This window comes from Epargyreus clarus, unplaced genomic scaffold, assembly GCF_041222505.1.
Source record: "Epargyreus clarus isolate Ecla_fem2 unplaced genomic scaffold, WU_Ecla_fem_2.2 ptg000012l, whole genome shotgun sequence".
In the NCBI taxonomy this organism is placed as follows: Eukaryota; Metazoa; Arthropoda; class Insecta; order Lepidoptera; family Hesperiidae; genus Epargyreus; species Epargyreus clarus.
This window is the reverse complement of record NW_027332220.1, coordinates 2,914,046-2,941,191: the sequence shown is the minus strand read 5'-3', so window position 1 is coordinate 2,941,191 and position 27,146 is coordinate 2,914,046. Positions and strand designations below refer to the sequence as shown.

At 37.4% G+C, this 27,146-nt stretch overlaps 1 protein-coding gene across 1 annotated transcript; it reads right to left on the bottom strand.

The window, feature by feature from the left end:
- Positions 1-26,270, bottom strand: wkd (TBC1 domain family member whacked). The gene is made up of 7 exons (XM_073078137.1): positions 25,845-26,270; positions 11,989-12,110; positions 10,214-10,406; positions 4,871-5,054; positions 2,803-2,997; positions 1,808-2,040; positions 1-448 (listed from the first exon to the last, which is right to left on the bottom strand). The coding sequence occupies exons 1-7, from the start codon at positions 25,967-25,969 to the stop codon at positions 439-441; spliced, it is 1,062 nt and encodes a 353-aa protein (XP_072934238.1). The 5' UTR covers positions 25,970-26,270; the 3' UTR covers positions 1-438.
- Between the last annotated feature and the right edge of the window lie 876 nt (positions 26,271-27,146).

The following is a 27,146-nucleotide window of genomic DNA, read 5'->3' as shown; positions in this document are numbered from 1 at the left end:
GTATAGCGAGAAAACATTTTGCAAAAAAAAACGAGTACTATTTTTCTTGCAGTGTCCCCAATTACTGACCAATGTAACAAGATGCAAATATAAACAAAATATCTGAAACCGAAATTTTCATTTCAATGTTTGACTTTAATTACCAATTAAACTGATATCATCTTCAAATAATTATTTGACAAATTCGCCAACACCACATACAACATAACCTTACTATGATACACAAACAGACTCACCTATCAATCACCATCGTATCATCGTGTCATCACCACTTATCACATCACGGCAGTGTTACCTCACTTATCACTATCATACACTATCACTATCACGTTCGTATCGTGTTCGGTCGGTTGCTATCAGGCAGTCTATCGTTCACAGTGTGTGGAAGAGGTCCCGGGCGTTATTCTTCGAATAACGCTTGTAGGAACACTCGCTGAATCAGCTGCCACTGAAAATATACAATATTCAGTTATATTATAAGGATATTTTATACCTACTAAAAGTCTGAAAAATGTCTGTGTTTAAAAACTAAAAGTAGTCTTTAGGGAAGTGATATAGACTGGTGGTATTAAACTCATGGTTCAGAGTTTGAATCGCAGCCATGGTTATGCAATAATCTACATGTCAATCATCCATCTTAGACTTGGCTTATGGGTATTAAAAAAATAAAAGATATAAGATAAAAAATAAAAGATAGAAAAATATTTGGCAAAGGGAGATCTCCCGCCGGACTAGGTGATCATGCCCGGAGAGCGGCCGTGCTCCGACAGTCTCAGTTCGAACCTTGTATATGTACAAGATGTTTATAAAATTTTGATAGCGTGATTCAGAATACTCGTGGCGCCATCTCTTGATCCGCAAAGCGGGAAGTCGCCATATAAACAAACATCACTTGCTTTAATATAGACAAATATAGTTATGAGGAAATGTGCCTGATTGCGATCCTTTATGGTTTCTCGGTAATTTAATTACCACATGCTGTACGGTAAAATGCATTTAAGGAAAACATCGCGAGGAAATCCACAAGCTTGAAGTACAAAAAAGTTTTAAACGGTGTTAAAAATATCCTTGTACTCTTGAACTTTGTTTCTAACTTCTACTGGCTACAACTCTAACCTAACGTAACCTAAGCCATTCTCAATTCTCAATAGTGCGGTATATGGGTGATGTTGATTTCAATTATTCCTATGAAAACTTTCTTTCTTTCTTTGTCTGTTCCATATGTATTAAATTTTTTCACGAGTAACTAATATCATTATCGAGTATCAATAGCGATAATAATAATTCGATTCTATATAAGATTAACATACGAGCATGCAATTCACCTGATGGTACGTGGCTAATTGGCCGCCCATGGTTATCTGTAATCAACCCCAAATAGGATTATATATCTGAGGTAGGCCACAGATGCGCCGCTACCCCTGAGGACTAAGCTAGAACACCTCGGAAAAGTATGTCTCCCTTACCACACTCTTAAAAACAAAACACAGTAGAGCCTTACACTGCTGTTATTAAGTAGAAATATGTGTGGCGGAGGTACCGCCGGAGTCGAACCGTAGAGGGTTCTACCACTTTATACCAACTGGGGAGGGTAATGTATTTGCGGTCGTATTTATGAATATATGTATGTATGTACATCTTATTCTTTGGTACGCCCTGCAGCCCAAAGGGCTTGATGGATTTTAACATAAGAGGTATCATTGAATTCTACCACTACTCTAATCTACCACCTTCGAAATCTATCTTGAAAAGTCACGAAGCGTTCTACCTTCTAATATCGACTTAGTCTTATGTTTCATCTACCAACCTTCTATTAGGCATAGCTCTGCGACGCGCGGTCTGCCTCTGGTGCTCAAACTCGAAGTCCTCCTCGGTGAGGTTGAGCCGTTGCATGTGGTACATGAGGTACTCCTCGCCGAGCACGCCCTCCGGCGGGTGGCGGAGCACCTCCAGCGTCTCGCAGAGCCCCGCGGCGCGCTTGCGCACCTTCGCCGGGCCTAGGGCTCCGGCCAGGATCACTAGGGCAGCTTTGAACAGCACCTGTAATGGTAGGAAAGAGTGTAGACTGCGATGCTATTTAGGGACATGGAAATTATTATTAACTGGATGAAGAGAAATTACTGATTATCATTACTCAAGGTTATGATAATCCCATATTGTATTCCATTTTATGTTATCATGTAGTAACTATATGCAAATATATTGATCCCAAAAGACCACAGTAAACCGAATAACACAGAAAGTCAAGTAACTTCACCTATACTCTCATTAAGATGTCAGTAGACTGTCTTCCAAATATTATTCTACGCTGAAATGAGACACCCTTGCATTAAACCCCTTGCAAAGAAAGTAGTCTTACACATACCTTCTTCTTCTACAAAAAGACCAGAAGACTGTCAGTCTTCTGGTCTTTTCCCCCATAAACCTAAAAATACTATCCGTTGCATTAGTACAACGGTATCAACTTAGTTCTTATGCAGAAGCATCGATTCCACATGCATATGTCAGAAGACCATCTGTAGACCCTCATCAAAATACTGTCCTAAGCTCAATTATAACCTTTTTAACTTACTTCTTTCGCAGAAGAACAAGTCTCACATGCATATGACAGAAGACCATCAGTAGACCGTCATTAAAATATTGTTCTATACTCAATTATAACGTTTTTTACTTACTTTTTTCGCAGAAGAACATGTCTTACAATAATATGGCAGGTGACCATCAGTAAAACAGCTATCTATGCCAAAATACGAATAGGACAATGAACTTTTATACACTATGTTCCTAATATATCGGTCTCACCTTGACCCCCTCACAGAGGAAGCAGTCCCAGACGCGCAGCAGGCTGTCCCAGGGCAGCGTGCGGGTGAGCGCGCACAGGAACCACTCGGTGGCGTACAGCACCGGCTCCACGCGGTGCTTGGTCAAGTGCCGGTGCACCGCCGGTGCTGTGCGGCGGAGCAGGGCGTGGAGGATGTCACCGTCGCGTTGGAGGACCTGGATATTTTTAATAGTATAGAAGTGGCAAACGAACATGCAATCCACATGATAGTAAGTGGCTATTGCTGCCTATCAACCCGAGATAAGATGAGATTCCTAGCTGTGGTCGGCCTCAGCTGCGTTACCTCTAAGGACTAAGTTGGAATGCCTCAGATATCCATCGGCATCGCTCAACACATCTGTTATTTTCACAACAGAAATTGACGTGGTGCGGTAGTGACCTTATTACTATTATGTTATCCACTACTGTATACTGGTTTGAGGGATACGGCTTACCACACCATCACCTCTTGCCATTCTTACCCTACCCTATAAGTGTTTCTCCTTTGGAAGATACTGTTTCGAGCGTGAAGGAATTTCTGCATTGCGATGGAAGAGTGAAGATTGGCTGACTTGCATAATAACATGAGGAAACCAGTGATCCCCCAGGAGTGAACAGCTTCAGATATCCATCTGGAGTTGCTTATAAACGTAGATAGGCGACAGTGACAGTTTATCATCATATAGACTGCATATCCGGTCCCCACTTTAATCTTGAAAAAAATAGCAGTCTATTCCATTACTGTGTCGATGACAACAGTAATCACACTCTCGCTTGAACCCCCAAGGGCGGGGTAATTAGCGTGAATATGCATGAGCTTTCCAATTAGCCATGTAACCGTACCATCAGTAGGTGCGGCATGGTTTATGTAAATGCACTTTTATAACCATAAGTAACCATAAGTTCACACACGGAAAATAATTATAAACATTAAACATGTAACTAAAACACAGTAATTATAATGCATAAAAGAGTATATAAATACGCTATTGAAGATGGTAGAACCCTTTGGGACTCCGGAAGCACCGTCACTATTTTTGCTTAATAACAGCAGTGTTAAACGCTGCTGTTTTGCGGTTTGAAAGGTGGTGGTAAGGGAGACGTACTTATCCTAAACGTTCCAAGTTAGTCTTTAGGTGTAGCAAGGTATCAGTGGCCAATCTTATGTAGGAATATAACCTTTTTAGGGGTAGATTACAGTGTGAAAGGGTGATGGTCAGGGCGATCAAAGCCGTTCCATTTTAGTTCTCATGGGTTTCAGGGTACGGGTTTCTCAAGTATCAGGAATCTAATAATAATAAAAAATTATATATAATAATAAATAATAAAATCTTATTTGCACCTGCGTTGATTACAGATGTCCATGGGCGGCTGTATCTCTAATCATCTCATCAGCTCTAATCACCAGGTGCATTGCACGCTCGTTTGCCAAACCACAAGAAAGATAGTAACCCAGAAACAACGAGCAGTGTCGCTGCCATGACATTTTCGATTACAATATTTATTGAAACAATTTATACTATATATCATAATTAAATAATACAACATATTATTTTCAGCATTTAATTTTCCACATACGGACATCGCGCTCTTTATTGTATAAATATTTATGTTTTCCTGTTTGCCTTTTTCCTGTACACCTTTAGAATATAATATTGACCCCCCTTTTCTATAATATAGGAGTAGCAGAAGAGCATGCAATCCATCTGATGGTAAGTGGCTACTACCGCCCATAGACATCTGTAATCAATTCCAGATAGGATTAGATTTCTACCTGAGGTCGACCACAGATGCGCCGCTACCCCTAGACTAATCTGGAACGCCTCGGAAAAGTATGTCTCCCTTACCACACCCTTCAAGCCAACACACAGCATGGCTTAACACTGCTGTTACGGGACTGACATTTTTACGTCAAAAAATACCTGTTATATGTTAAATTTGTTAAACATGTTTTTTTCAAGTTTTGTTCTTCACCTTTTTTCTCAAAGAAAAAACGAACACTACTGACCACAAAACTACAAACACAAAAAAACACCAGCAGTCACCCACCTCCAACCCAGGGTTGTAGTACCCGCTGAGGTACTTATCGCTGATGCTGACCAGGCACCAGAAGGCCTGCACGGAGGGCATGTGCATCAGCAGGAACGCGGCGACCGGCGCCTGCGCTTGGAAGTAGCCGACCTTCGGGTTCAGCACCGAATAGGCCTTGAGCACCGAGAATAGTTCTTGCTGGCTGGAAATTTAGATTTTCTCATAAGATAGATAAAAAGTGATTTCAAATTCAGTTTCTTACGCCAGAGGTCCAAAATTCGAATCTCAAAAAGTTGTGCTTTTTTTTAATGTTATTTGTATGAGGAGTTAATTTATCAGTTACTGGTAAAGAATATCATCTTGAGGAAACCTACGTTCCCGAATATACATCTATACTAATATTATAAAGAGGAAAATTTTGTTTGTTTGGTTGTAATGAATAGGCTCAAAAACTACTAGACTGATTTTAAAAAATATTTCACAATTTTAAAGCTCCATTATCCACGAGTAACATAGGCTATATTTTATATGAATTATATTTGATAAATAGATTTTGAGGCGGTACAAAGTTTGCCGGGTCAGCTAGTCTTGTATACAGGAGGAGAGCCCTCCCTCATATCCATTTCTCTTATATACGCCCATGTCCTACTTTCCCCTTCGAGAGAAGACTTGTGAACAGCAGTGGTACAATAATGCTCGATGATGGTCATTCAAGATGTTTATCACTAAATTAGTGAGACTTCACGGTTTCTTTTCTAGTTACTGAGTACTAAGATCAGGACCAGATTTGGGTTGAGAGCTGGCGGAGCTACTGGCCCGGAGTCTCCGAATTAGATAAAACAATATACAAATTTCGACAAGCCAGAATTTTTTGGATTTTTTCCAAACAGTATTTTTTAGCATTTTTACTGATAATTCTTGCACTTAACACTTATTACTCCATCCTTTGTTGAAATAATTTTATTTGTGTTATAGTTTTATTCGGAAAATAATTACAGGCCCTCGCTCCTTCGTTGCCCCTGGGCCTCCAGACCTCCAAATCCGGCCCTGACTAGGATTACTTAGTTTACCATTTAAAACATGAAAATCTAAGTTAGTTCGAGATTATTCAGTTTTATCATTACAAGCGGAAAAACTAAATTAGTTCCTCTTCATGTTCTCAGCTCTACCACATTCAAACACCCATGAGCCACTGTTTCTGTGTATTTTCTCACCGCTAAATAACACATCGTGACGTAACGCCCATTGTTAGCCCGCGACAATCGTACTTGACTTATTTCTCTATGTATATATAAAACATGTTTGTTTATTCGTATGTTTATACGCCTGTGTGTTTGTACGTATAGGTATTCGGTACCTATGTCTGAGTCTATTTAGTCAATAAGAAGAATATATTCCCTGATAAGTAGGAATACCTCAGATACGAGTAAGTATGTCTCCCTGGTCCTTCGTACCAAAACATCACAGCGCTTAACACTGCTGTTATGTTTGCCGGTGGTGCCTCCAGAGTCGAGCCACAAAGGGTTCTACCATGGTAACTATGTACCTACTGACTAGATTCTGAATGATTTTGCTTTGATCCTAATTTTGTCTATATGGTCAAAAGACTCAGCGACATTCGCAATTTTCATCCTCAAGGTTTAAACTCTCGATGTGCAAAATAAGGAATAACACACACACACGATAAGCACACTCTAAATTCAAACGCGGGTAAAACCACAAGTGCACAGCTAGTGTAGTTTTACATACGACACTACTCGTACGTTATAAGTCAAGTGACTTTTTCTCGAGTGCGTTACAATTTCACCCGTTTGCGACTCACGTATTGTTTAAGTGTAATTAAATGAAGTTTCTTTGTTATGCATGACTTTCTCCCTGTGTAATGATTACCATGTTAGATTATTATTTCTTGTAATTGTAACGCAAACGAGTTTATAAGTGCCAATGGTACCTAAGTGGTGACTTGACCATGGAAATTTGTAATTAAGTTTATGTAGAACAGTGTTATAGAAGTCTTATTTGAATTTAACGCCAGTGGACTAAGTTGGAATGCCTCGTATAAGTATATGAATCTTATTGAAATGCATATAACACTGCTGTTATAACTGTTTAAAAGTGGTACAACCCTTTGTGGCTCCACTTCGGTGGCACCATCATTTGTTTCTGCCTTATAAGAACAGTGTTAGGCGTGCTATGTTTTGGTTTGAAGGGTGTGATAAAGGAGAGACGAAATGTTCTAAATTAGTGTTTAGAATCAGCGATGCGTCTGTGGCCGATCTCTAGTAGGACTTTAACTCTATCTGGGGTCTATTAAAGATATCCATGGGCGCAGTAGTATATCGGATTGACAGCATGGTTATTTCCTACATAGTGTTGGCAGTAGAACCTACAACGTGAATTTATACAAAAATACTAGCTGATCCGGCAAATGTTGTGTTGCCGTATAAATAAAAAAAGGTTAAGGGTGAACAACCCTTATCACTTAGGGATGTGAAAAATAGATAGTAACCGATTCTCAGACCTACTGAATATGCATATAAAATTTGGTGAAAATCGGTAAAGCCGTTTCGGAGGAGTACGGTAACTAACATCGCCAAATAGATTACGTCCCGTACATTTCCATTTCAATCGTTTTGGTAATTACACAGACTATTTTATCTAATTGTTATTGTCCATGTGGATCGGCTCTCAATATTCTTACGAGACTAAATTGGCTAAGTCCTTCAGACAGGTTTCCGCGGAAGTCTGCTTCATTTCGCTCGAGTTCCGCACTTGATCACGCAAAACACCCTATACGGTGTCATCCTATCTAAGTCTTTGTGGTTAAAAACTAAAGGGTTAATAAGTACCCTTACAAGCGTCAGCACTTTGAATAGCAACTTTTTACATTTATTACATTTTCAAGTGTATTTATGTGCATATGTGTGAATTCTCACTATCCACAATATCTATACAAAGAAGGGAAGTTTTATCAATACTTTGACACACTTTGAGACACTGCAATTGTTATGAAAATACATCATTAATGCCTACGTTTAGTTGGCAGTATTGGCACGTGTTTAAAGTTAGGAGCGCTTATAACGGCACGTGTCTAAAAACGAAGTGTGTTTAGTCTTACAGTGTCCAAAAGTTAGGAGCCCTTCCACACATACACATTTCCATATTTTCTTCGTGAAATATGAGCACGTGTCTAAAAAGCACGTGCCCATGATAGTATGGACCTCAATTCAGAATTGCGTCAAACTTAAACTTTTCTTGCACCAATTACTAACCCCAATAATTATTTTTTAAAACAGCACGCGGTTTTCGAAGTTATTTAACGAAATGTAACATGAACTCAAAATCGAAACTACCCGACTTATATGTAGATCGCTCCTACTATTCTACATTACAGGTATTCTCATGATATCAAGTATATCATGATACTATCAGGCTGCCACTATTTATAAAGCTAATCCGTTGTAATCACGGCACGAGACGGATTGATTGTGTAAGTTGTCTCGCGTGTTCTATCCATTGTATTAACTTATACCACTGATACCCAAAGTGTTCTATATCGACCCCCAGGGGGTTTCCGGCGACCTGCAAGGGGTCTATATAAGCGAAAAAAGAATCAGCGGTGAGATTGGTCTACAATAATGGTTCTCATTTACGCAGGTGATTTAAACGCCAAAGACGGTCACCGAGTGCGGTAAAGTTCTACCCAAACCAAGGTACCTTGGCACTTTTTAAGGACCCCATCTAAAAAAATAGGTCACCCGGTGTCTCTTCTAAGGCAACGTGGTACTTTTTCCAAATGCATTATTGTGTGTTGTAAAGGTATTCTCCCCATCAACAAAAAAATAACACTGGTGTGCAAAAGAAAAGGTAACTCAGGCTTAACAGGGGGTTTACCGATGCCGTAAAATATCTACGTTATCTATGAAACAGTAAAGTTTGGGCACCTCTGCATTATACCATTTATTGCGGGATAGCGGGTTGCAACCGATTTAACATTACCACTGGCATATTGTAATTAAAGTATTAGTGCAATGTAACGAAACGTGACATGTAATTGTTTTTACTCACTTTAGCGTGATTTTAATGATAATCTGACATTAATTAACTGTCAGACATTGTGTGTGCGTTGTCTGTCAGCTTAAGCCGGTGGGCGTACAACTATGAAATTTGTACAGAAGTACATAATATACTGTAGACAAGTATTGAGAGCCGATTTTTAGAAGTCGCTTGTAGGTTTTCAAATTGCTTATGAGACCATCAAAGTTTAATTATTGCTGTCTAGTAGTAGCTATTGAAACTGACAGCTTGACGATGATCTATAGCACGGTAGTGCGCATGTTTAGTCACTAACGGTCACCCATCCAACTTCTAACCGAACCCGAATTTTCTTAACATTTTACCTAGATTGGATTTTCTAGTTAGTAGTAACGGTTGGAACCGACAGCTAACCTGTCATCCGGCGCTCTGAAGCGCGCATAAACAACCACTAACGGTCACCCATCCAGCTCTTGACCGAGTCCTACCTTGCTTAACTTGGCAAATTGTTTATTTTCACACGCAGCGCCCTTCAATCATAGATCGCAGTGAGTCATCCTAGCAAGGCAATGTACTATCATATTATGCATAGTAAACCGAACACGACCATAATTATGTCGTTGGCTGCGATATCGAATGTCGTAACAATATGTGGTTTAACGCTACATTTAATTAATCTTAACACTATTTAACACCGTTTAAAGTGTTTTTGCATTTGTATATTAAATTAAATTTCATTTGAATTCTTCTCCTCTAAAATCTAAAAATCTCGCTTCTTCTTAATGAAACACTTTTCTTTACAAGGTGTTTCGTTAAGGGTGATAGATATATTGACGTTCCAAAAAAGGGTTCTGTAAAGAATCTACTTTGAATAAAATATTTTTGATTTGATTTGAATTAATCTGGTAGATCACGTATCGACATAAAATAATATGTATATCTAAAACACACAATATAAATTCTGTTTGCCTTTATTCTTCACGCAATATTTTAAAACTACATATTGAAAATTGTGTTATTTATTTCGTTGAGATTAGTAAATCTCAAGAAAACTATAATTATCATCCTATAAATCAACAAAATGAAATATTCCTTATGCTTGCGGATTTGATAATGTACGCAGACTTGAAAAATTGAACTTGTATATTATTTATCAAATATATTTCATACAAAATATAGCCTATGTTACTCGTGTATAATGTAGCTTTCGAATGGTGAAAGAATTTTTAAAATCGGTCCAGTAGCTTTTGAGCCTATTCATTACAACCAAACAAACCAAGATTATTATGATATTATGTCAAGATTTAGAAACAAAAATAATCTCACCCCAACCCCTCCTCACGTATAAACATCTCGTGGTACGGGAACTGCCGGTGGAGGTCCTTCTTGATGTCCTCCATGCACTTGGGGTCTCCGGGCGCCTGCAGCAGCTCCTCGTACTCGTTCGGGTGCTTCTCCAGCAGCAGCTGCCCGCCGCAGAGGTAGAGCCAGGCCTTTGGGCGGACCGATGCTGGTATGCCTGTAAGAAACGTGTGATAAGAGTTCAGGGTTTGACGAGCATGCATTCCCCTTGATGGTTAGTGGCTACCGCCTCCCATGGACATCTGTAACGTAACAGATGCGCCGCTATCCCTGAGGACTAAGCGGGAACACTTCGGAAAAGTATGTCACAGTATGACACACCCGTCAAACTAGAACACAGCAGCGCTTAACTCTGCTGTTATGAGGCAGAAATAGGTGTGGCGGTGAACCACAAAGGGTTCTACCACCTTTAAAGGGCTTTCGGTAGGCTGATCGGCCATTGGCTACGATCGCTGGCGAAACTGGTAACGTTACGCACATTTTTAATAATTGATCTATCCAATGTTTTCACATCATTGATCGACATTCATTAGAAAATCTCTTCATTTGAAGGACCCTGAAATAACTGAAGGGATATCCGTTTTAAATAATTGATCTATCCAATGTTTTGCACATCATTGATCTACATTCATTAGAAGATTTCTTCATATGAAGGACCATGAAATAACTGAAGGGATATCCGTTTTTAATAATTGATCTATCCAATGTTTTCACATCATTGATCGAATTCATTAGAAGATTTCTTCATATGAAGGACCCTGAAATAACTGAAGGGATATCCGTTTTTAATAATTGATCTATCCAATGTTTTGCACATCATTGATCGACATTTATTTGAAGATTTCCTCATATGAAGAACCCTGATATCACTGAACGGATTCGATGTGCGATTTTTGATTTAATTTATGAGTTGATTTTGAGTTATCACGTGGTTTTTCAACGTATCCTTAATGGGTAGCGCGTCTATGACAAATCAAGCTACAGTAAGGTTCTATTTGGGTATGATGAGACTTTTTCACTTAACATGAGGTAGGTAACAGATATTTCCATTACACATATAAAAATCCGAATAGCTTGTCACAGCCGGCATTACACAATATTTTAGGTTTAATCTCCAATCTGGGTCGACCTGGGCTGTAAGGGTCTCTCTAAGGGTCTAAGGGTAGCTCTTATTTTTGACGACCATATAATATTAGATAGGTACTATCTGATAATAATGAAATATATATATATTAAATTTCAATAATCTGTATGTGTTTGAACTTTGAACCGTTTTATTAATTTGTCAGACAGAGTCCCGCGGCCCGAGGGTCAGGTGTCCCACAGACAAAACCCACATTGACTAATCAACTGTAAGTACGTTCCACTTAACGCCCGCAACGACCTCGACCGCGACTGATAATATTCCCGATCGCTCGCGAGGATTACAGGTGGAACGATACAAATGTGTTACAATCGTTACGCTCGTTAAGTGGAACCTACCCTATATAGGCCGACCGATATCGTGTCTATCCCATAGATAAGTAAAGATTACTCACACCTAACAAGAAAATGTACCCAGTTTTGAGAATTAAAATAGTTGCGTAAAAAAGTTTTGCCACGTCTCCGTGCTAAAATGTCCCTAAAATATTTGAAATAATTCAATTTCAAGGCGGCGAAGTATCTTTACTAATCTATGGTCTACCCATATATTTATTTAAATAAAAAATGGCGATGTTCACGTGTAAGCCTTTATTTACCTTTGCGACATCTCTCGCGCACTTTCTTATAGTTTTTGCTCATAAACGCCTCCCAGTTGTTGAGCATGCGCAGCCATTTCTGTTCCCGCTTCAGTATTGTACTCGGAGATACTGTCCTCTTTCTGAAATGATTAGAAAAATCGGTAAACAAACCAAAAGAAAACAATAACGTTTTTTTTAAGTCGACTCGAATAAAAATTAATTATCATATTTTGACAGGTCGTAGTTATTGCATGATGTCGATTGATAAAATGATAACTATTATATTCTGACTCATATGAATATGGCACGATACTAAAATATAAATACAGAAAGGTCAGGTATATATTTTTGCCTTTCTTTATATTAAACTGAATAGATTTTAATAAAACTGAAAGATACAGCCCCAGTCTAGAATGAGGATAAATTTATTTCTCAAAAGTTGTTCTCGAGACGAAGGCACTATGATTAATATTATTATAGGTACTTCTAACAACAAACTGATAATAGCATAGTACGTTCCAAATATCATTAGTATTATTACGTCATTACGTTTACATCTTGAACGTCACTTGCCGTGAAAAACATGAATGAAGTCCATAAAAGACAGCTACATTATTAGAAACGGAAAACGTAGCCAAAACAAATGTCTTTCAACAATTCGCTGTTGACAAGTAAACAAACGGTCCCGCGTTGGGCGCCAATATAAATAGAAATATGGCGACGAGCCAAAACGAAGAAGAAAGACGGAGAAATGAGCAATAGTGCGAGAGCCATTGTTAAAAAAACCTTTTATTGTAGTAAAACAAAACGTTTGTTAATGAGTGAATAATGAACGTTTTCTTGTTGGTTTTTTAGGCAAAACATGGTATGGCTGTATGGTGAAGAATTTGCATTATTATAACATTATTTTTCTCTGAAGACCTTGTTAGTTTTTTGCAGACTCGAATCAGTGCATAGGTTAGGGCGGGCGAACTTTTTAGGGTTCCGTACCTTGAAAGAAAAATAATTGAACCCTTATAGGATCACCTTGTTGTCCGTCCGTCCGTCCGACCCGTTCAGACCCTTTTTCTCAGGAACCCGTGGAGGTATTAAGCTAAAATTTATATCAAATACTTTGGAAAATTTGGTGGTACGGAACCCTTCGTGTGCGAGTTCGACTCGCACTTGGCAATTTTTTTTAGGGTGTCGTACTTTTTCAGCCATGCATGCCACACGCACGCAGGCGCAAAAGGAATGCAGCGCGTCAGTTCACCGTCAGTCATAAACCACGTGACAGGAAAAAAACCCTTAGAGTAGATAGAGCGTAAATACAATCGTATTATTACGTATCACAAATCCGCCCACTATTTCGACCAGATATTACACCGTTGCTTCCCGGTAATTTTATCAGAATGATAACATTACTGCACCACATATAAAATCTAGCGACTTTGTGCATACTACGGACATAGCTGCTACATTATATTCATTGCGCTTAATCCCGTGCCAGACATAAACAAATATTTGAACAAAGACTTTGCTCACTAATTTGAACACTTATTTGTTTATTTTTTTTAACCTGTCACTCATGTCAGGTTCTCCTAGCAACTGGACTTTGCGCATGTGTAGCAGGCTCTGGACAGACTTGAAGTTTGATCGCTTTGATGTCCGCTCGAAAAACCGACACCAAATGGCAAGGTGCAAATATTTGAAGCAAGCTTTGAACAAATACTCAATTACTGCGCTTCACTGTGTTCAAATGTTTGTGCTATGTCTGGCACGGGCCTTACACGTCGCTTGTAAAAGATAAAAAGACGAGAAAACTTATCGATTCAGCGAGTAATGATAAGGAAAATAGGTCGTTCGCCTTTCATAAAAGACTAAGTGAGCGACTGATTCATTGATTTATCGCGGTAATATAGGCGTGCATAGATTAAATTGATAATCTTAAAATGTGCCTGATTGTAATTATATTTTTGTCATAGAAGCGAATAAAATGTGCATTTGCGTGTGGTGTGCGCGTCAGTGTGTGTGCATGAGTGTATGCATGTTTAATGAGTGAGTGTATGTGTGAGCTCGTAATAATCAATGTCGAATAACTTAACCTGTTGAGGTTACACACACACACACATTTTTATGTAGAGACAATAGTTACCCGATAATCCAATAGGTGGCGCTGTAAAGCTATTAACAAATTCTATAAAACTTACATTTATGATCGTATATATATTTTCTAAACCATGCAATATGCAAAAATAAAACAGTTTTAGTTTTTATTTTTAATTAAATTCCGTTATTTTAGTTTACATACAAACACTACTTATATATATTTCTTTGTATATATTTCAAAGAAAAACTGAAGTCTGCGTAAATCAATGGATCTATTTCTAGACGTTTTTTGCGATCCGTTTTTGCTTGTCTTTGTTTAGACAATACTTTTTAGTGCAAAAACTTCGTACAAAAACACTTAAAATACACAAAACCTATTTAATCCAGAGGTTTTTTTGTATATATTGGATAAGAGGAAAAATATACTAAGGTACTGCGTAAACTTCTTATAGCCGACACTTTTTCGATTTTTTGGTCCCTAATTAATTGGTCAACTTCAGGGATGAATTTTCAAAAAATCTTTCTTAGTTCACCTATAAGAATCCTTATTCAAAAGCACTCACACAAATAATTTCGAACACTCAAGGGTGTGTGCATGAGAATCGAACCCGGATAACCAGCTTTAGAGGCAGAGTTTCATACTGGCTATCCTTGCTAAAAAATAATATTGACTACCTTCTTAACATCACCAAATAATACTTACAGGAAATACCGACATTGAAAACATTATAGAGATGATTCATTTCATACATTAAAATTCGTTTTACAGGCGCCGTTGTATAGTTGATCGACACTTGAGTAAACAGAAAAAGATGGGTGACGTAAGATACAGAAGAATTAAAAACGTCTAAACGTGAGAACTCAGTGTTTTCATTTCGCCGCCGCGGTTTGGGCGATTATACTAAAGATTGAAGGCCCTTTGTAGTAAGACTCAGGGGGCACTGCTCCACTCATTTCTGCCTATTAACAGCAGTGTTAAGCACTTTGTGTTCTGCTTTGAAGGGAAACATAGCATTTCCGAGGCATTTCAGCTTAGTCTTTCGGGATAGCGGCACATTTGAGGTCGACCTCAGAGAATCTCGTCTTGTCTGGGGTTGATTGCACATGTCCATGGCTGGCAGTGGCTACTTAATCTTAATTAGGTTGACTGCATTCTCGTTTGCAAATATTATATAAAAAAGACGCGTCCAACGGGTTTTCGGCGTCATGAGCACCAGCGATGAATCTGGGAGATATGTATCGTCCTCCGTAGCCCTCTCTGCATCCTTCGCGCACCATGGCGCAAACCACAGTCGGAGCGAGAAGTGGAGCCCTAAAACATCTGAGCGTACTGCGCTCCACTTAGAACTTGTCTAGGGTGCTTATTAGGTGCATCGGAAGCCCCCGTCCCGGGAAGTAACCGTGTTCAACTATTGTTTGCTTCAATTTCTATATTAATCAAATCAAGGGCTGAGCTACCCGCTGTAAATCTCCAGTTACAGGGAGACCTTCGTCCAAATACAACATTGAAAATAATACAAACACTTGTATAAATTTACAAGATGGCAATGACCACCAAATCACATTGTCTGATCTACTAATTATATTTTTTCTGCGGTATGATCGCAGAACCTGTTTATTTTGACCGGTTTTAGAGAAAAATCTTCGTTGTGTATCACATTCCTGTGAGGTAGCGTAATCATCATAAAAACTATTGTGTCTAGAATATTCTAGAATGTATGTTATGTCTATCCTAAGGGAGCAATATCTAAAGGGACGTTGAAGGCGTGTGCTTATCATTTTAAAAGGTAGAAATCCTAGCAAAAAATTAATTAAATAATTATAGTCCGCGTAAAACTGCTAGTCCGCTCTGAATATAGAAATGAAACGCGTCGCATAGCAAATTGTATGACTACACCTGCTCGCAACAACTTCAGAGCGGACTAGCAGTTGACGCGGACAATATCAAACTAATGAAACACGCCAATAATAACAAAAATGTTTGATGAGACATAGACAGTATATACACGCTTCTGATATTACATCAGTCAAATAGATCCTTACTAATATTATAAATCCGAAAGTAACTCTGTATGTCTGTCTGTCTGTCTGGTTGTCTCTTCTTCACGCCCAAACCACTGAACCGATTTTAATGAAATTTTGTACAAAGATAGTCAGAGACCCGAGAAAGGACTTAGGATAGTTTTTATTCCGGAAATCCCACGGGAACTAGGGATGGCGATCTAAGATCGATTAATCGGAGAATCGATCTTTTGGACCCAAAACATCGATTATTTTAATCGATATTAGTAAGGATTGAATCGTAAACTATGCATTTGATCAAGTGACGATCTCTAGCAAAGTTGAAGGTACGAATTTTCAGTTTCATGTACGTTAGTATGTTATATTATTTTCTTTTAAACGGGGGTGAAGCCGCGGGCAAAAACTAGTCTCATATATGTACATATTACGTGACAGTGACGCGCAAAGTGTGAGTCAATTAGCGTGAAGTCCTACCAAATTAGCGTCATTTTTGAGGTAATAAGTGTATGTTCCTTTGACTCCAAATACTGAGGCGAGTTTACATACATGTGTTACTATGAAAGTTATGTGGAGTCTATTTGAATATTTCGTCTATGAATCTAAATAGTATTATTGCTTCTCCTATTAAATCTGCTATTCTTATTAAATGATAAAGATTCTTATTAAATGATAAAGATACACTAAGACATTATACATTAAGAGGAGAGATGTAAGACCAACAGTGGCACTTTTGGATTCACATCTCCCCTCAAAAATCGCTCTTGGTGTAGTCCATAGGATTGGGAAGATTGATAGATTTCGAAAAACTATCAAAAATTACGAAGTATACATCCGAATTCGTTACAATATTTTCTCTTACGGTTATAGCAAATGAATAATAATTACCAATGGGTACATTATTTCGAAAAAAAATTGGAACGTTATAAAAAGTATATGACAGGCATTTCACTAACACTTACACGCAAAAAGGAGTTTACTAGGCATGAAATAAAAATTCCTTTCAGGCAATAGAAATATTTGTAATAAAATACTCTTTCACAGAATTCCTGTAAAGTAACAACGCTTATACGTGTCTAATTAAAATATTTTCAGTTAATCGGAATTCTAGCAGATTCATTTCATTGTTTCATGTAGATATGTTGTTGGCTAACTGTAGAAACAGACATATCGTAAAGCACCTAGATAATACATATCGTCACTGGAAAGGATAAAAAAGTCTAATATGGGCAGGGGCCACTATGCGTGTTAGACTTCTAGCCTTTCGTTATTTTATTCGAATTATTTTTTAATATTTATTTATACGAATGTAAATTTAATCATTTATAATACAGTGAAACCTGGTTAAGTGAGACATCAAGGGACCTGCAATGTCGTTTCACTTATAGAGGTATTCCACTTACCCAGTGTCTCAGATATACAGGTATAAATAAATATCTGTCTCATTTACAGAGGGTTCCATTAATAGAGGTGAGCATACAGGACATTTTTCAAATAAACATCTGTATGATAGTAAAGCGAAACTAAAACTGAAGGTAATTGAAGCTCAAAATTTGTACTTACGTACTTGGAATTACGTGTGGAATTTGTGGGTAGAATAAGAATGAGTAAACAAACAATGTTATCTCAGTTACAGAGGTTTATGCATATAAAATTTACTCGCTGTCTCAGTCATAGAGGTAACTATGATGATAAATCGAAAGAACAAATCCCAGATATAGAGGTTTACCTCGTCCCACTAACAGAGGTAATTCAGTGCCAAAGTGTTGGGACCTCAGCATGAGTTCCAGTTATGGAGGTTTCTCACTTATCCAGGTCCCACTTAACCAAGTTTCACTGTAATTTACTTTTTAAATATTATATGAACGTATATTAATTATAATAACAATAAGTTGATGTCAAATAATTATAATTTTTAATATGTGTTTGCATACTAATAAAGTTTAATTGGGCGTTCAAACATAATACTTGCTTAAAATACCGTATGCTTAATCGGAGATATGCATCAGGAGTTCAAACTAATTAAATTTCTAAACAACAGAAATGTTTATCATCTATTACTAATTATTTAAACCAGCGGTCGGCAACCTTTTTGGCAACACGTACCTATCACACAGTAGCTACGAGCTGATGGGCCGCATTCGAAAATTAGAAAATTTTGACGACATAAAGAACAACCGACAGATTGTCAACAGCTGGTTAAAACGAATACTTCCTTTAACGAGAGTAGTAAGAATTGGGCATTTCACAATATACCGAATTTCGCACTCACCAACAAAAGCATAACGTGTTGCAAATAAAATTTGCTAGGAATTCAGTTTACAACAATTGTTTAATTGCAGATAATTTAGTGCGTGATCTTACGTACATACACTACACAGTATCGAGATAACGATCTTTGTAAGATTGTGAGAGAAGAAAGTGGCGTTGGATATAATTAATTACTTTAATTAGTTATAATAAATTATGAGTCGTGACGGAGCGGTCACTATACCGGTCTGATGCGCAGTGGGTTCCGGATTCGATTCTCGGTCAGACAGATATTTCAAAGAATTTTGATTTCTGTTCTAGGTGTGGGTGTTTGTCAGGCCACCTGATAGTAAGCGACTACTAAAACCCACGGACAATTGTAATCAACCCCAGATAAGATTAGATTCCTACCTCCGATTGTGCATGGAGGTACCACAGACAGTTGAAATGACTCGGATAAGCATGTCTTCCTGTGGTAAGGAAGAAGGAGGATGAAGAAGGAGGAGGAAGAAGGAAATGATTGGACATTTGTTAGGTACCACGAATTTATCAACTAACCAACTTTTATAATTTTTTTTCATTTTATTTTTCGCACACCCTAAATATTCATCACGCACATACAAACTTACATACATACAAAGCCGTCGAACATAGTACCTCGATTTTTGAATTCAGTAAAAAATATAAACAAAATCTCATACCGACTTTCTTGCCAAAACCACACTCATTACTCATCGTCCTCGCTTACATTAGACAGGAGAAAGTTTCGTCTAAAACTAACTTAGACAATACCATTTGAATTCGCACTGGCAGTTAATGAAGGCCGAGCGTGTAATTAAATCAAATTAATACGATCATGCATGCTACGTACGTTGCCACATTTGTAGGAAGTTGGGAAACCACACTTCCTTTTATTTTGCGAGATCTTAATCTTTAAAGAACTGTGTGTATACTGGTACACACTACTAGTTTTTATATAGCAGTAGCAAACGAGCATGCAGTCCATCTGATGGTGGCTACTGCCGTCAATGGATATCTTTAATCAACCCCAGATAAGATTAGATTCCTACCTGAGGTTAGCGATGCGCCGCTACCCTTGAGGATGAAGCTGGAGTGCCGCGGAAAACTATGTCTACCTTAACACACCATTCAAACTGGAATATAGCAGCGCTTAACACTGCTGTTATTAGGCAGAAATAAGTGCGGCGTTGGTGTCGCTGGAGTCGAATCACAGAGGGTTATACCACCTTCAATCTGTTAAGGGTCATCATTATCCCGATCGTGACCGCTAGGCACACTAAAAATTCAAATCAATCTAAATATATATAACTTAAAGGTGACTGAGTGACATAGTGATCTATCAACGCACAGCCTAAACCACTGGACGGATCGGGCTGTAATTTGGCATGCCGGTAGATGTTATGACGTAGGCATCCGCTAAGAAAGGATTTTGATCAATTCTACCCCACTGGGGATAAAATAGGGGATGAAAATATTACTTCGTAACGCGAGCGAAGCCGCGGGCAAAAGCTCGTTCAGTTATAAGTGACGGCAGCGTTTAACCTCAGCAGATGTCATACCACGTCACTATACCATATTTCCTCTGTTTGACTGAATTTATCTACCCATAATCCTACAAATATGAAATAACAGCTATTTTAATAAATGTTCGCGTTGATAATAAGAAGCAAATATGAAGTAATAATTATTTTAATAAATTTTAGTGTCGATAATCGCAATTTACATTTCAGTTGGAAGCCACAAAATTAAAGGAAAACATGAATTTTAACTAATTGACTGCCTCCACCAATTGCAATTACGAATCAAATTGGTTTAATCATAACCGTATTTAAATAAACCTTTTTAATAAAATCGGCAAAATTAATTATTTCATAAATTTTTACCTTTTTTATTCTTGTGTGGTGGGGGAAGAGGGAGGTGGTTCTGGTTAATGATCAAATATTTTTTAGAGATTTTTTAATGCGTGAAGAATAAACAATTTCTTAAACGAAAAAATATGTACACGTTATATCTCACTAAAGCCCCCTCCCTCCCTCTAGCCTCCCTGTGTTTTATCATGATTCCCTATAAATCCACTCCCACTATTTTCGAGCATCACGTGATACCCCACATGATCCCATACAGCCTGATTCATCTTAATCATTCTGAAAAGAACGTGTGTAAGTTACATTTATTACGCGCCTTGTCGCGCAGTTTTCATTAGCACGCGTGACTGACGTTGCTTCAGTCACGCGTCACGCGTGCGTGCGGCTTACACGACCGGAATCTATCAAACGTTTGGATGTGACACGTACGTGGAGGAAAAAGGTTTTATAATCATACATTTAACTAATTTAGCATACATACGGTTTTAATTTATGTCATCTAGATTTATCAATGCATGCGCATGTGTTTGTGTTTGCGTGTGTGTGCGGATGTACGTGCATACGTGTGTGTGTATGAACTAAATATATAATTTTCATTTTTATAAGCTTTAACAACTATAATGTATTCCGAGTTTACATAAAACAATAGTTATACTCGTAAGTGCATTTTCATTTACATATTTATTGTGCGCGATAAAAACGTCTTGATAACATTGTTTTGACACAACAATATGGAGACACAACGTTTGTAAAACGTTGATCATATTTTTTTGCAAATATAAGACTGCAAATCATGATTCATTATAACTGTACCTACTTTGAAACAGTTTTTCCCCCAGTGGAATAGTCATCATATCGGTCTGATAGGAGCATCCTTGTTCAGGATCGGATTTGGAGAGGGCCGACGTGGTTGCCTTAGGGCCTCCTTAAGAGAGGAGCCCATATACTAGAGACAAAAATATTTTTCAACGGGGACTTTTACAACCGGAACACAGCAACACTTAACACTACTGTAATAAGGCAGAAAAAGGTGTAGTAGTGGTACTTCCGGAGTCGAACCACAAAGGTCTACCTTCAAAAAACATTAATTGAAAGTGTCAGAAAAAGTATATACGTGATTTTTTTATAAGTGTTTTTGCTAACCCAGCGTGAATGGCACGGTGGCTTATCGGTTAGAAGTTAGAAAGTTTAGAATTTCGTACACTCAAGGTCACACCGCAAACAGTTTCGTACAACCACAAGTTTTTGTTTTTGTGTGTCAGTAGCTAAACCCGGCAACGCAGCATGCATGCATGCACCACTTGATGGTAAATGACATGGGGCTCTTCAAAAAAAGGTGCAAAAAGAGCTCTCATACAAATCCGGCGATGCATTGGCGACTCCTCTGGTGTTGCAAATGTCCATAGGCGGCGTTGACTACTTTCCATCAGGTAGCACGTCTGCCTAATCGTTAGGTTAAACTATAAAAAAGGCCACTGTCGCATATCCCATAGAACACATGCAACATCAACACATCACGTGCTGTTAAATTAGTAACAAACTTAAAAAGGTGTGGCAAGGGAGACATATTTCCGAGGCATTTCAGCTTAGTCCTCAGGGGTAGCGGTGCATCTGTGGCCAACCTCAGGTAGAAATCTAATCTTGTAAAATAATAATAATGATGTGTGTTAATCTGACAATTTATTACTTAATATTATAAACAATCTTGGAAATAATTTTGTTAAACCCGACTGTATATTTGCACGCCTTAAAGGCAAAATAAGAGGATATTGTACTTTGTTTTACCACCAATTATACCTTATTTAGCAAATAAAGATTATGATTATCGGGGGTAGATCACAGATGCCCATGGGCGGTAGTATCCACTTACCATCAGGTGGACTGCATTCTCGTCTGCTACTCATACTTTATAAAAAAAAGCTATCCCTTAGTTTGGTCATGAATGCGTTACTTTTAAGTACTAAGTTGAAACGCCTCATGTCTCTCACTAGTAACACCTTAAAATCATAACATACCATCGCTTAGCATTACCATTATAAGGTAGAAATGAGCGAGACATTGGAGCTTGCGGAGTAATGCGGTAGAATGCGTGGAGCATGAATCATTTTTACTTTAAATACTTGGAAATATTACAGTTATTAACCCAGAAATGTGTAATAATACAGGATAAAGATAAGACAAAACTTCAATGACTAATAAATAATAAAAGGTGTGTCAATGAAAGTTCTTTCTAACCACTACAGACCATTGGTACGACACTATATAAATTCTAGTATTAATTATATGAATTGAAAATAAATTGAAACGCACAAATATATTTAACTTCATAATTATTATAATGGAAATGATCACTTTATACGACACGACTTCTAGGAGTGCATCACGACACGATGCGACGTCGTATCATTTAAATGTGTTTTAACTTTGTAACCGGTTTGAAATCGCTCAAAATTGCTAAAGGTACCAGTAGCCCAGCAATGTATGTAGATGCCGGCTGCCTAACATATGTGGTAAAATCTTGGTCCTCATGATAGGCAACGCATCTGTGATCGCCTTCAGGAATCACCATGTTCCATAATTATGGTTACAGATGTATACGTTCGATAGTAGCTACTTATAGTCCGCGTAAATATAGAAATGAATCGCGTCGCCATAGCAAATTGTATGGATACACCTGCTCGGAACAACTTCAGAGCGGACTAGCAGTTTGGCGCGGACTATACCATCAGTTAACTGCGTGCTTGTTAGCTAGTTCAATATTTTAACGGCATAAAAAGTTTAACAGCAATTACCCATAACTAGAACACATAAATCGTAAGACAATTTATTAACTTTTACGTGTTAGTGTTACGGTTAACTTAACAAGTGAATAACTCTAGATTCCTTGCACTTGATTACATAACACGTTGTCTCACATAGTTATGCACTGTGATTCCGTTGTATAATTCGTTAGGGCTATATGCAAATAGTTATTAATTAATCGTAGAAAAGCATGCATAGATCATAATTCGTAAACAAAATGCAACGTCCGGCGTGGTTAAGAGTTGGATGGGTGATCATCGGTAGTGACTGAACATGCGGGCATCCATGCTTCGGAGGACATGTAAGGGAATTTTCCTGTCACACGGGTCGACACCCGCATGCGTGATATAATCGAGACATTTTTTCGTGTCTAACGTATGTATGGCACGGTACTCGTACGACAGGAAAAGTATCTATAAAACAATATGCTGCAAGTGGTATGCATGTGGGCCATATCCGGTACGCGTACGTACGTAAGTCCTTAACGTAAGACAAATCCCTGTGACAGGAAAAAGTACCCCGACATTACATAGGGTCTGTTTTCATTGTGGGGTCCGAGGTTCAAGTTCAAATCCCTGGCACCTCTGATTTATCAAAGTTTTAGATTATTAGAAATCAATTATCACTAGCTTAAACTGTGAAGGAAAACATCCTGAGGAAACCTGAATCTTAAAAAAAGTTTTCAAATGTATGTGAAATCTAACAATTCGCACTTGGCCAGCCTAACGGACTATGGTCTAATCCTTCTCATTATGAGAGGAGACCCATGCCCAGCATTGGAATAGTAATAGGTTGATGATGTACCAATAACTGGTAGATTCGAAGCACCAAAATGCATACGACATTTAGCCATTAATGGATAACCATTCACCTCTTGATTGCTTCTTTTAGAACTAGCGTTTACATATGGCTTCGCTCACCATCAGAACTTTTTTTATATCTGTCAGGAATGGAACTTTTTTTGGGACACAGTTAAGGCACAAATTATAGCAAACTAACAAACTCAAATTTATAATAATAATTACGATAGGAGTAAAGTGTACTTTACTTTAGCAACAAATTTAACTATGCCAAATCCTAACAAACTACACATATCAACAATTTCAAATCCTGACAACACTAATTGATAAGAGTGTTGAATGAGGCCAAACGAAGCTGCAATTATCACATTCAACCTACTCTCCTTATTACGTACATGTTTAATTACTTGAAGGTTATATTCTGCTCACCTCAAATAAACTCAGGGTTAATGCATCTCAGTAATTGGATTTGTATAGACGGTTGAGACATTCAAATGGATGTTTTGGCATTTGGATAAGTGTGTATGTTCCTATTGTAAGGGTATATTTTCATAACAATACTTTTTAGTAATTTATGTTAATAAGAGACTATTTAATTGCTGGTGAGCAGCAATGTAGCGGGAAACTATATAAAAAGAAAGAAGGATATTATGTTTTTTTAAAGAATAAGATGTCATGGAATGACTTGTCAGAGAAAATAAATAATGGAGTTGTAATTGAATCTTTTATTATATAAAATAGTATTTCAGGAATAATGAGCTTACACTATCTATCTTTGTAGGACGGTCTATCCAGGTAGGACGGTCACAGATAGGGCCTAGAGGTTAAAGATGGAGTCTTGAGGTCGCAGAAACTTTCAGATTTCTTCCTAAAAACAGTAGTATTCAGCGCTGTTGTGTTACGGTTTGATGAGAATGTAAAGGGAGTCATAGTCTGAGGCAATCCAATTTAGTCTTCATGGGTAGCAACACAGCAGTATGTAATCTCAGGTAGAACTCTGATCTTTCCTTTAGTTGACTACAAATGTCTATGGTCATGAGAGGATACCCGTGCCCAGCAGTGGGAGAGTAATGGGTTGATGATAGTGATGAATGAAAGATGTAATGAAGTTATGTGTGAGGGTTTTCTTAAAGGTAATCTAAATACATAAATTTACCAATACATCAATTTTACATTTTATTAAAAAGTACATATTGATTTTACTTATGTTACACATTTTTATTTATTTTGATTTCATTCAACGCCATTTACTATCAAAATAAATAAAAAAAAACATTTTGACAAAAAGCAGAGTTAGCTGATTTGCGAATTAAGGTATCCATATGTAATGTTAATAAGAAAAACCATAAAATATATGACAATAATTATGTTCAAACCGATAAAAATTAATAATATGTAATGACATTTGTTTGTTTACTATTAATTAATTTATTATACATTTTCCTCAGCTATTTTGTAAATAATTATGATGTTGTGGTGGTGTCATAAACCAATACCTATTTATACAACAACTTGTATGTTGTGTTTTTTCACAAATTATAACAAGTTTAGCTTATTTCTATCTTTCTTAGATAACTAAAATTTAAAAATAACTAGAATTTTGGTTAAAAAATTCTTCTAATACTGCATCTGTTGCTGTCTTTGGAATTAAGGTGCGGTGGACAAATGTTTTTCTCAAACTGCATTTTGTTAAAAATAATTTGATTTTGACTAGTCATAGTACAAAATAGGTAGGAATATTTCAAATATTTGTTCAGTATATATTTTTATCAGGAAAATAATTTACATATTTATCACATAGTCCCCATTATATTGTTATGGGTAACCTTCGAATTTGGAACAATATTTACGTGTTATTAAATATGGAATAATGAAATCAAACGACCCATTCTATTGTTACGAAAGCCGACACTTTAGCAATAACATACTTACATAGATGGATTAAAATATCACCTATAAACACGATAGTAAGCCATATGCGAACTATTTCAAAACATTACACGTATCAGATATGGATTAAATGACTCACGGCTCTGGACTGTACTGTGCTCCCCCGAAGAACCCGTGCCTGTCGGGCTGCGTGGTCACTGACGAGCATATAGACGTGGTCTCCGCCTGGTCACCTCCACTCTTCACACTCTTTTGCAATGACATGGTGATCGTCAATATAACATCACAAACAAGCCACGAGATCGAGTGGGCGTGCGAATTAATTACAAAACATGTAACTCTTCCGGATGTTAACGCCCGTCCAAAAAATAATACACGCACTCACTTCGTATCACTAATGTTTAGTTAAACACACGCGGTAACATCTCGGCGCTCTACGCTTAATAGAAACGAAAATATGGTAAACGTGCTCCGAATAAACAATCCATTACATTTGTACAAAACTAAAACATTGTGTCGAGCGCACAGAGTGCAGCAAATTCATTTTTGGGCGATTACCGCAAGCACGAATACGTCATTTAATGTCATAATCCACAGATAAACAATAGCATTGTTTTGTTTCGTAACTTATAGCTACAAAAGTAATATAAAAATACAAATTAAATTTATCGTTTCCTTATATTAGGACATTATTTTCGTGTAGATTCATATTTTATATAGCGTTCAAAAGGTAATTGTTTAGAATAGCAATAAACGTACATTTTATTTTTCTAGATATCAATCTGCTAAGCACACACATGTGTATAGCTGCGACCTGCAGCAGTACTCAAATAATTATAACTTATTGATAGTAAAATTTGCTTCTAAATTATATCAAAATTTAACCAAATACATGATACAGTTTGTCTGAGCTACATTTTGTGAATAAAAAAATTAATGTAAGGCTGCCCCTAGACCTACAATAACATTGTACAATACTTTTTAATGTACAATAAGATTGAAAGGCGATTTGACTCCAAACGAGCAATTATATTGCACAATAATATGAACTGTACAATGTTTTCGTGTTCAGACGGAGATTGAGAATAGTTCTCTCCATAACGAAACATCTTGTAAAGTGGCGATAGATATATTGACACTCAGAAAGTGCTATGTAAAGAACCTATTTTTAATTAAAAAAAATGATTTGATTTGAGTAAAAATATTGCGCAATACTGACCATACACGATGCAATAAAAAATATGGTGTAATAAAAATTAAACTCACTCAAACTTTCGTTCAATCTTGGCGCAATTTCTAATATTAACCCTAAACGGTCAATAATATTGCACAATATAATTGACCGTTTAGGCGCCCTCTAAGAAAGCAACATTATAGCAAGTATGTTTCACTAAACAACCTTAAGGGTTTGCTTACATATTACAATATGATATTAATAACC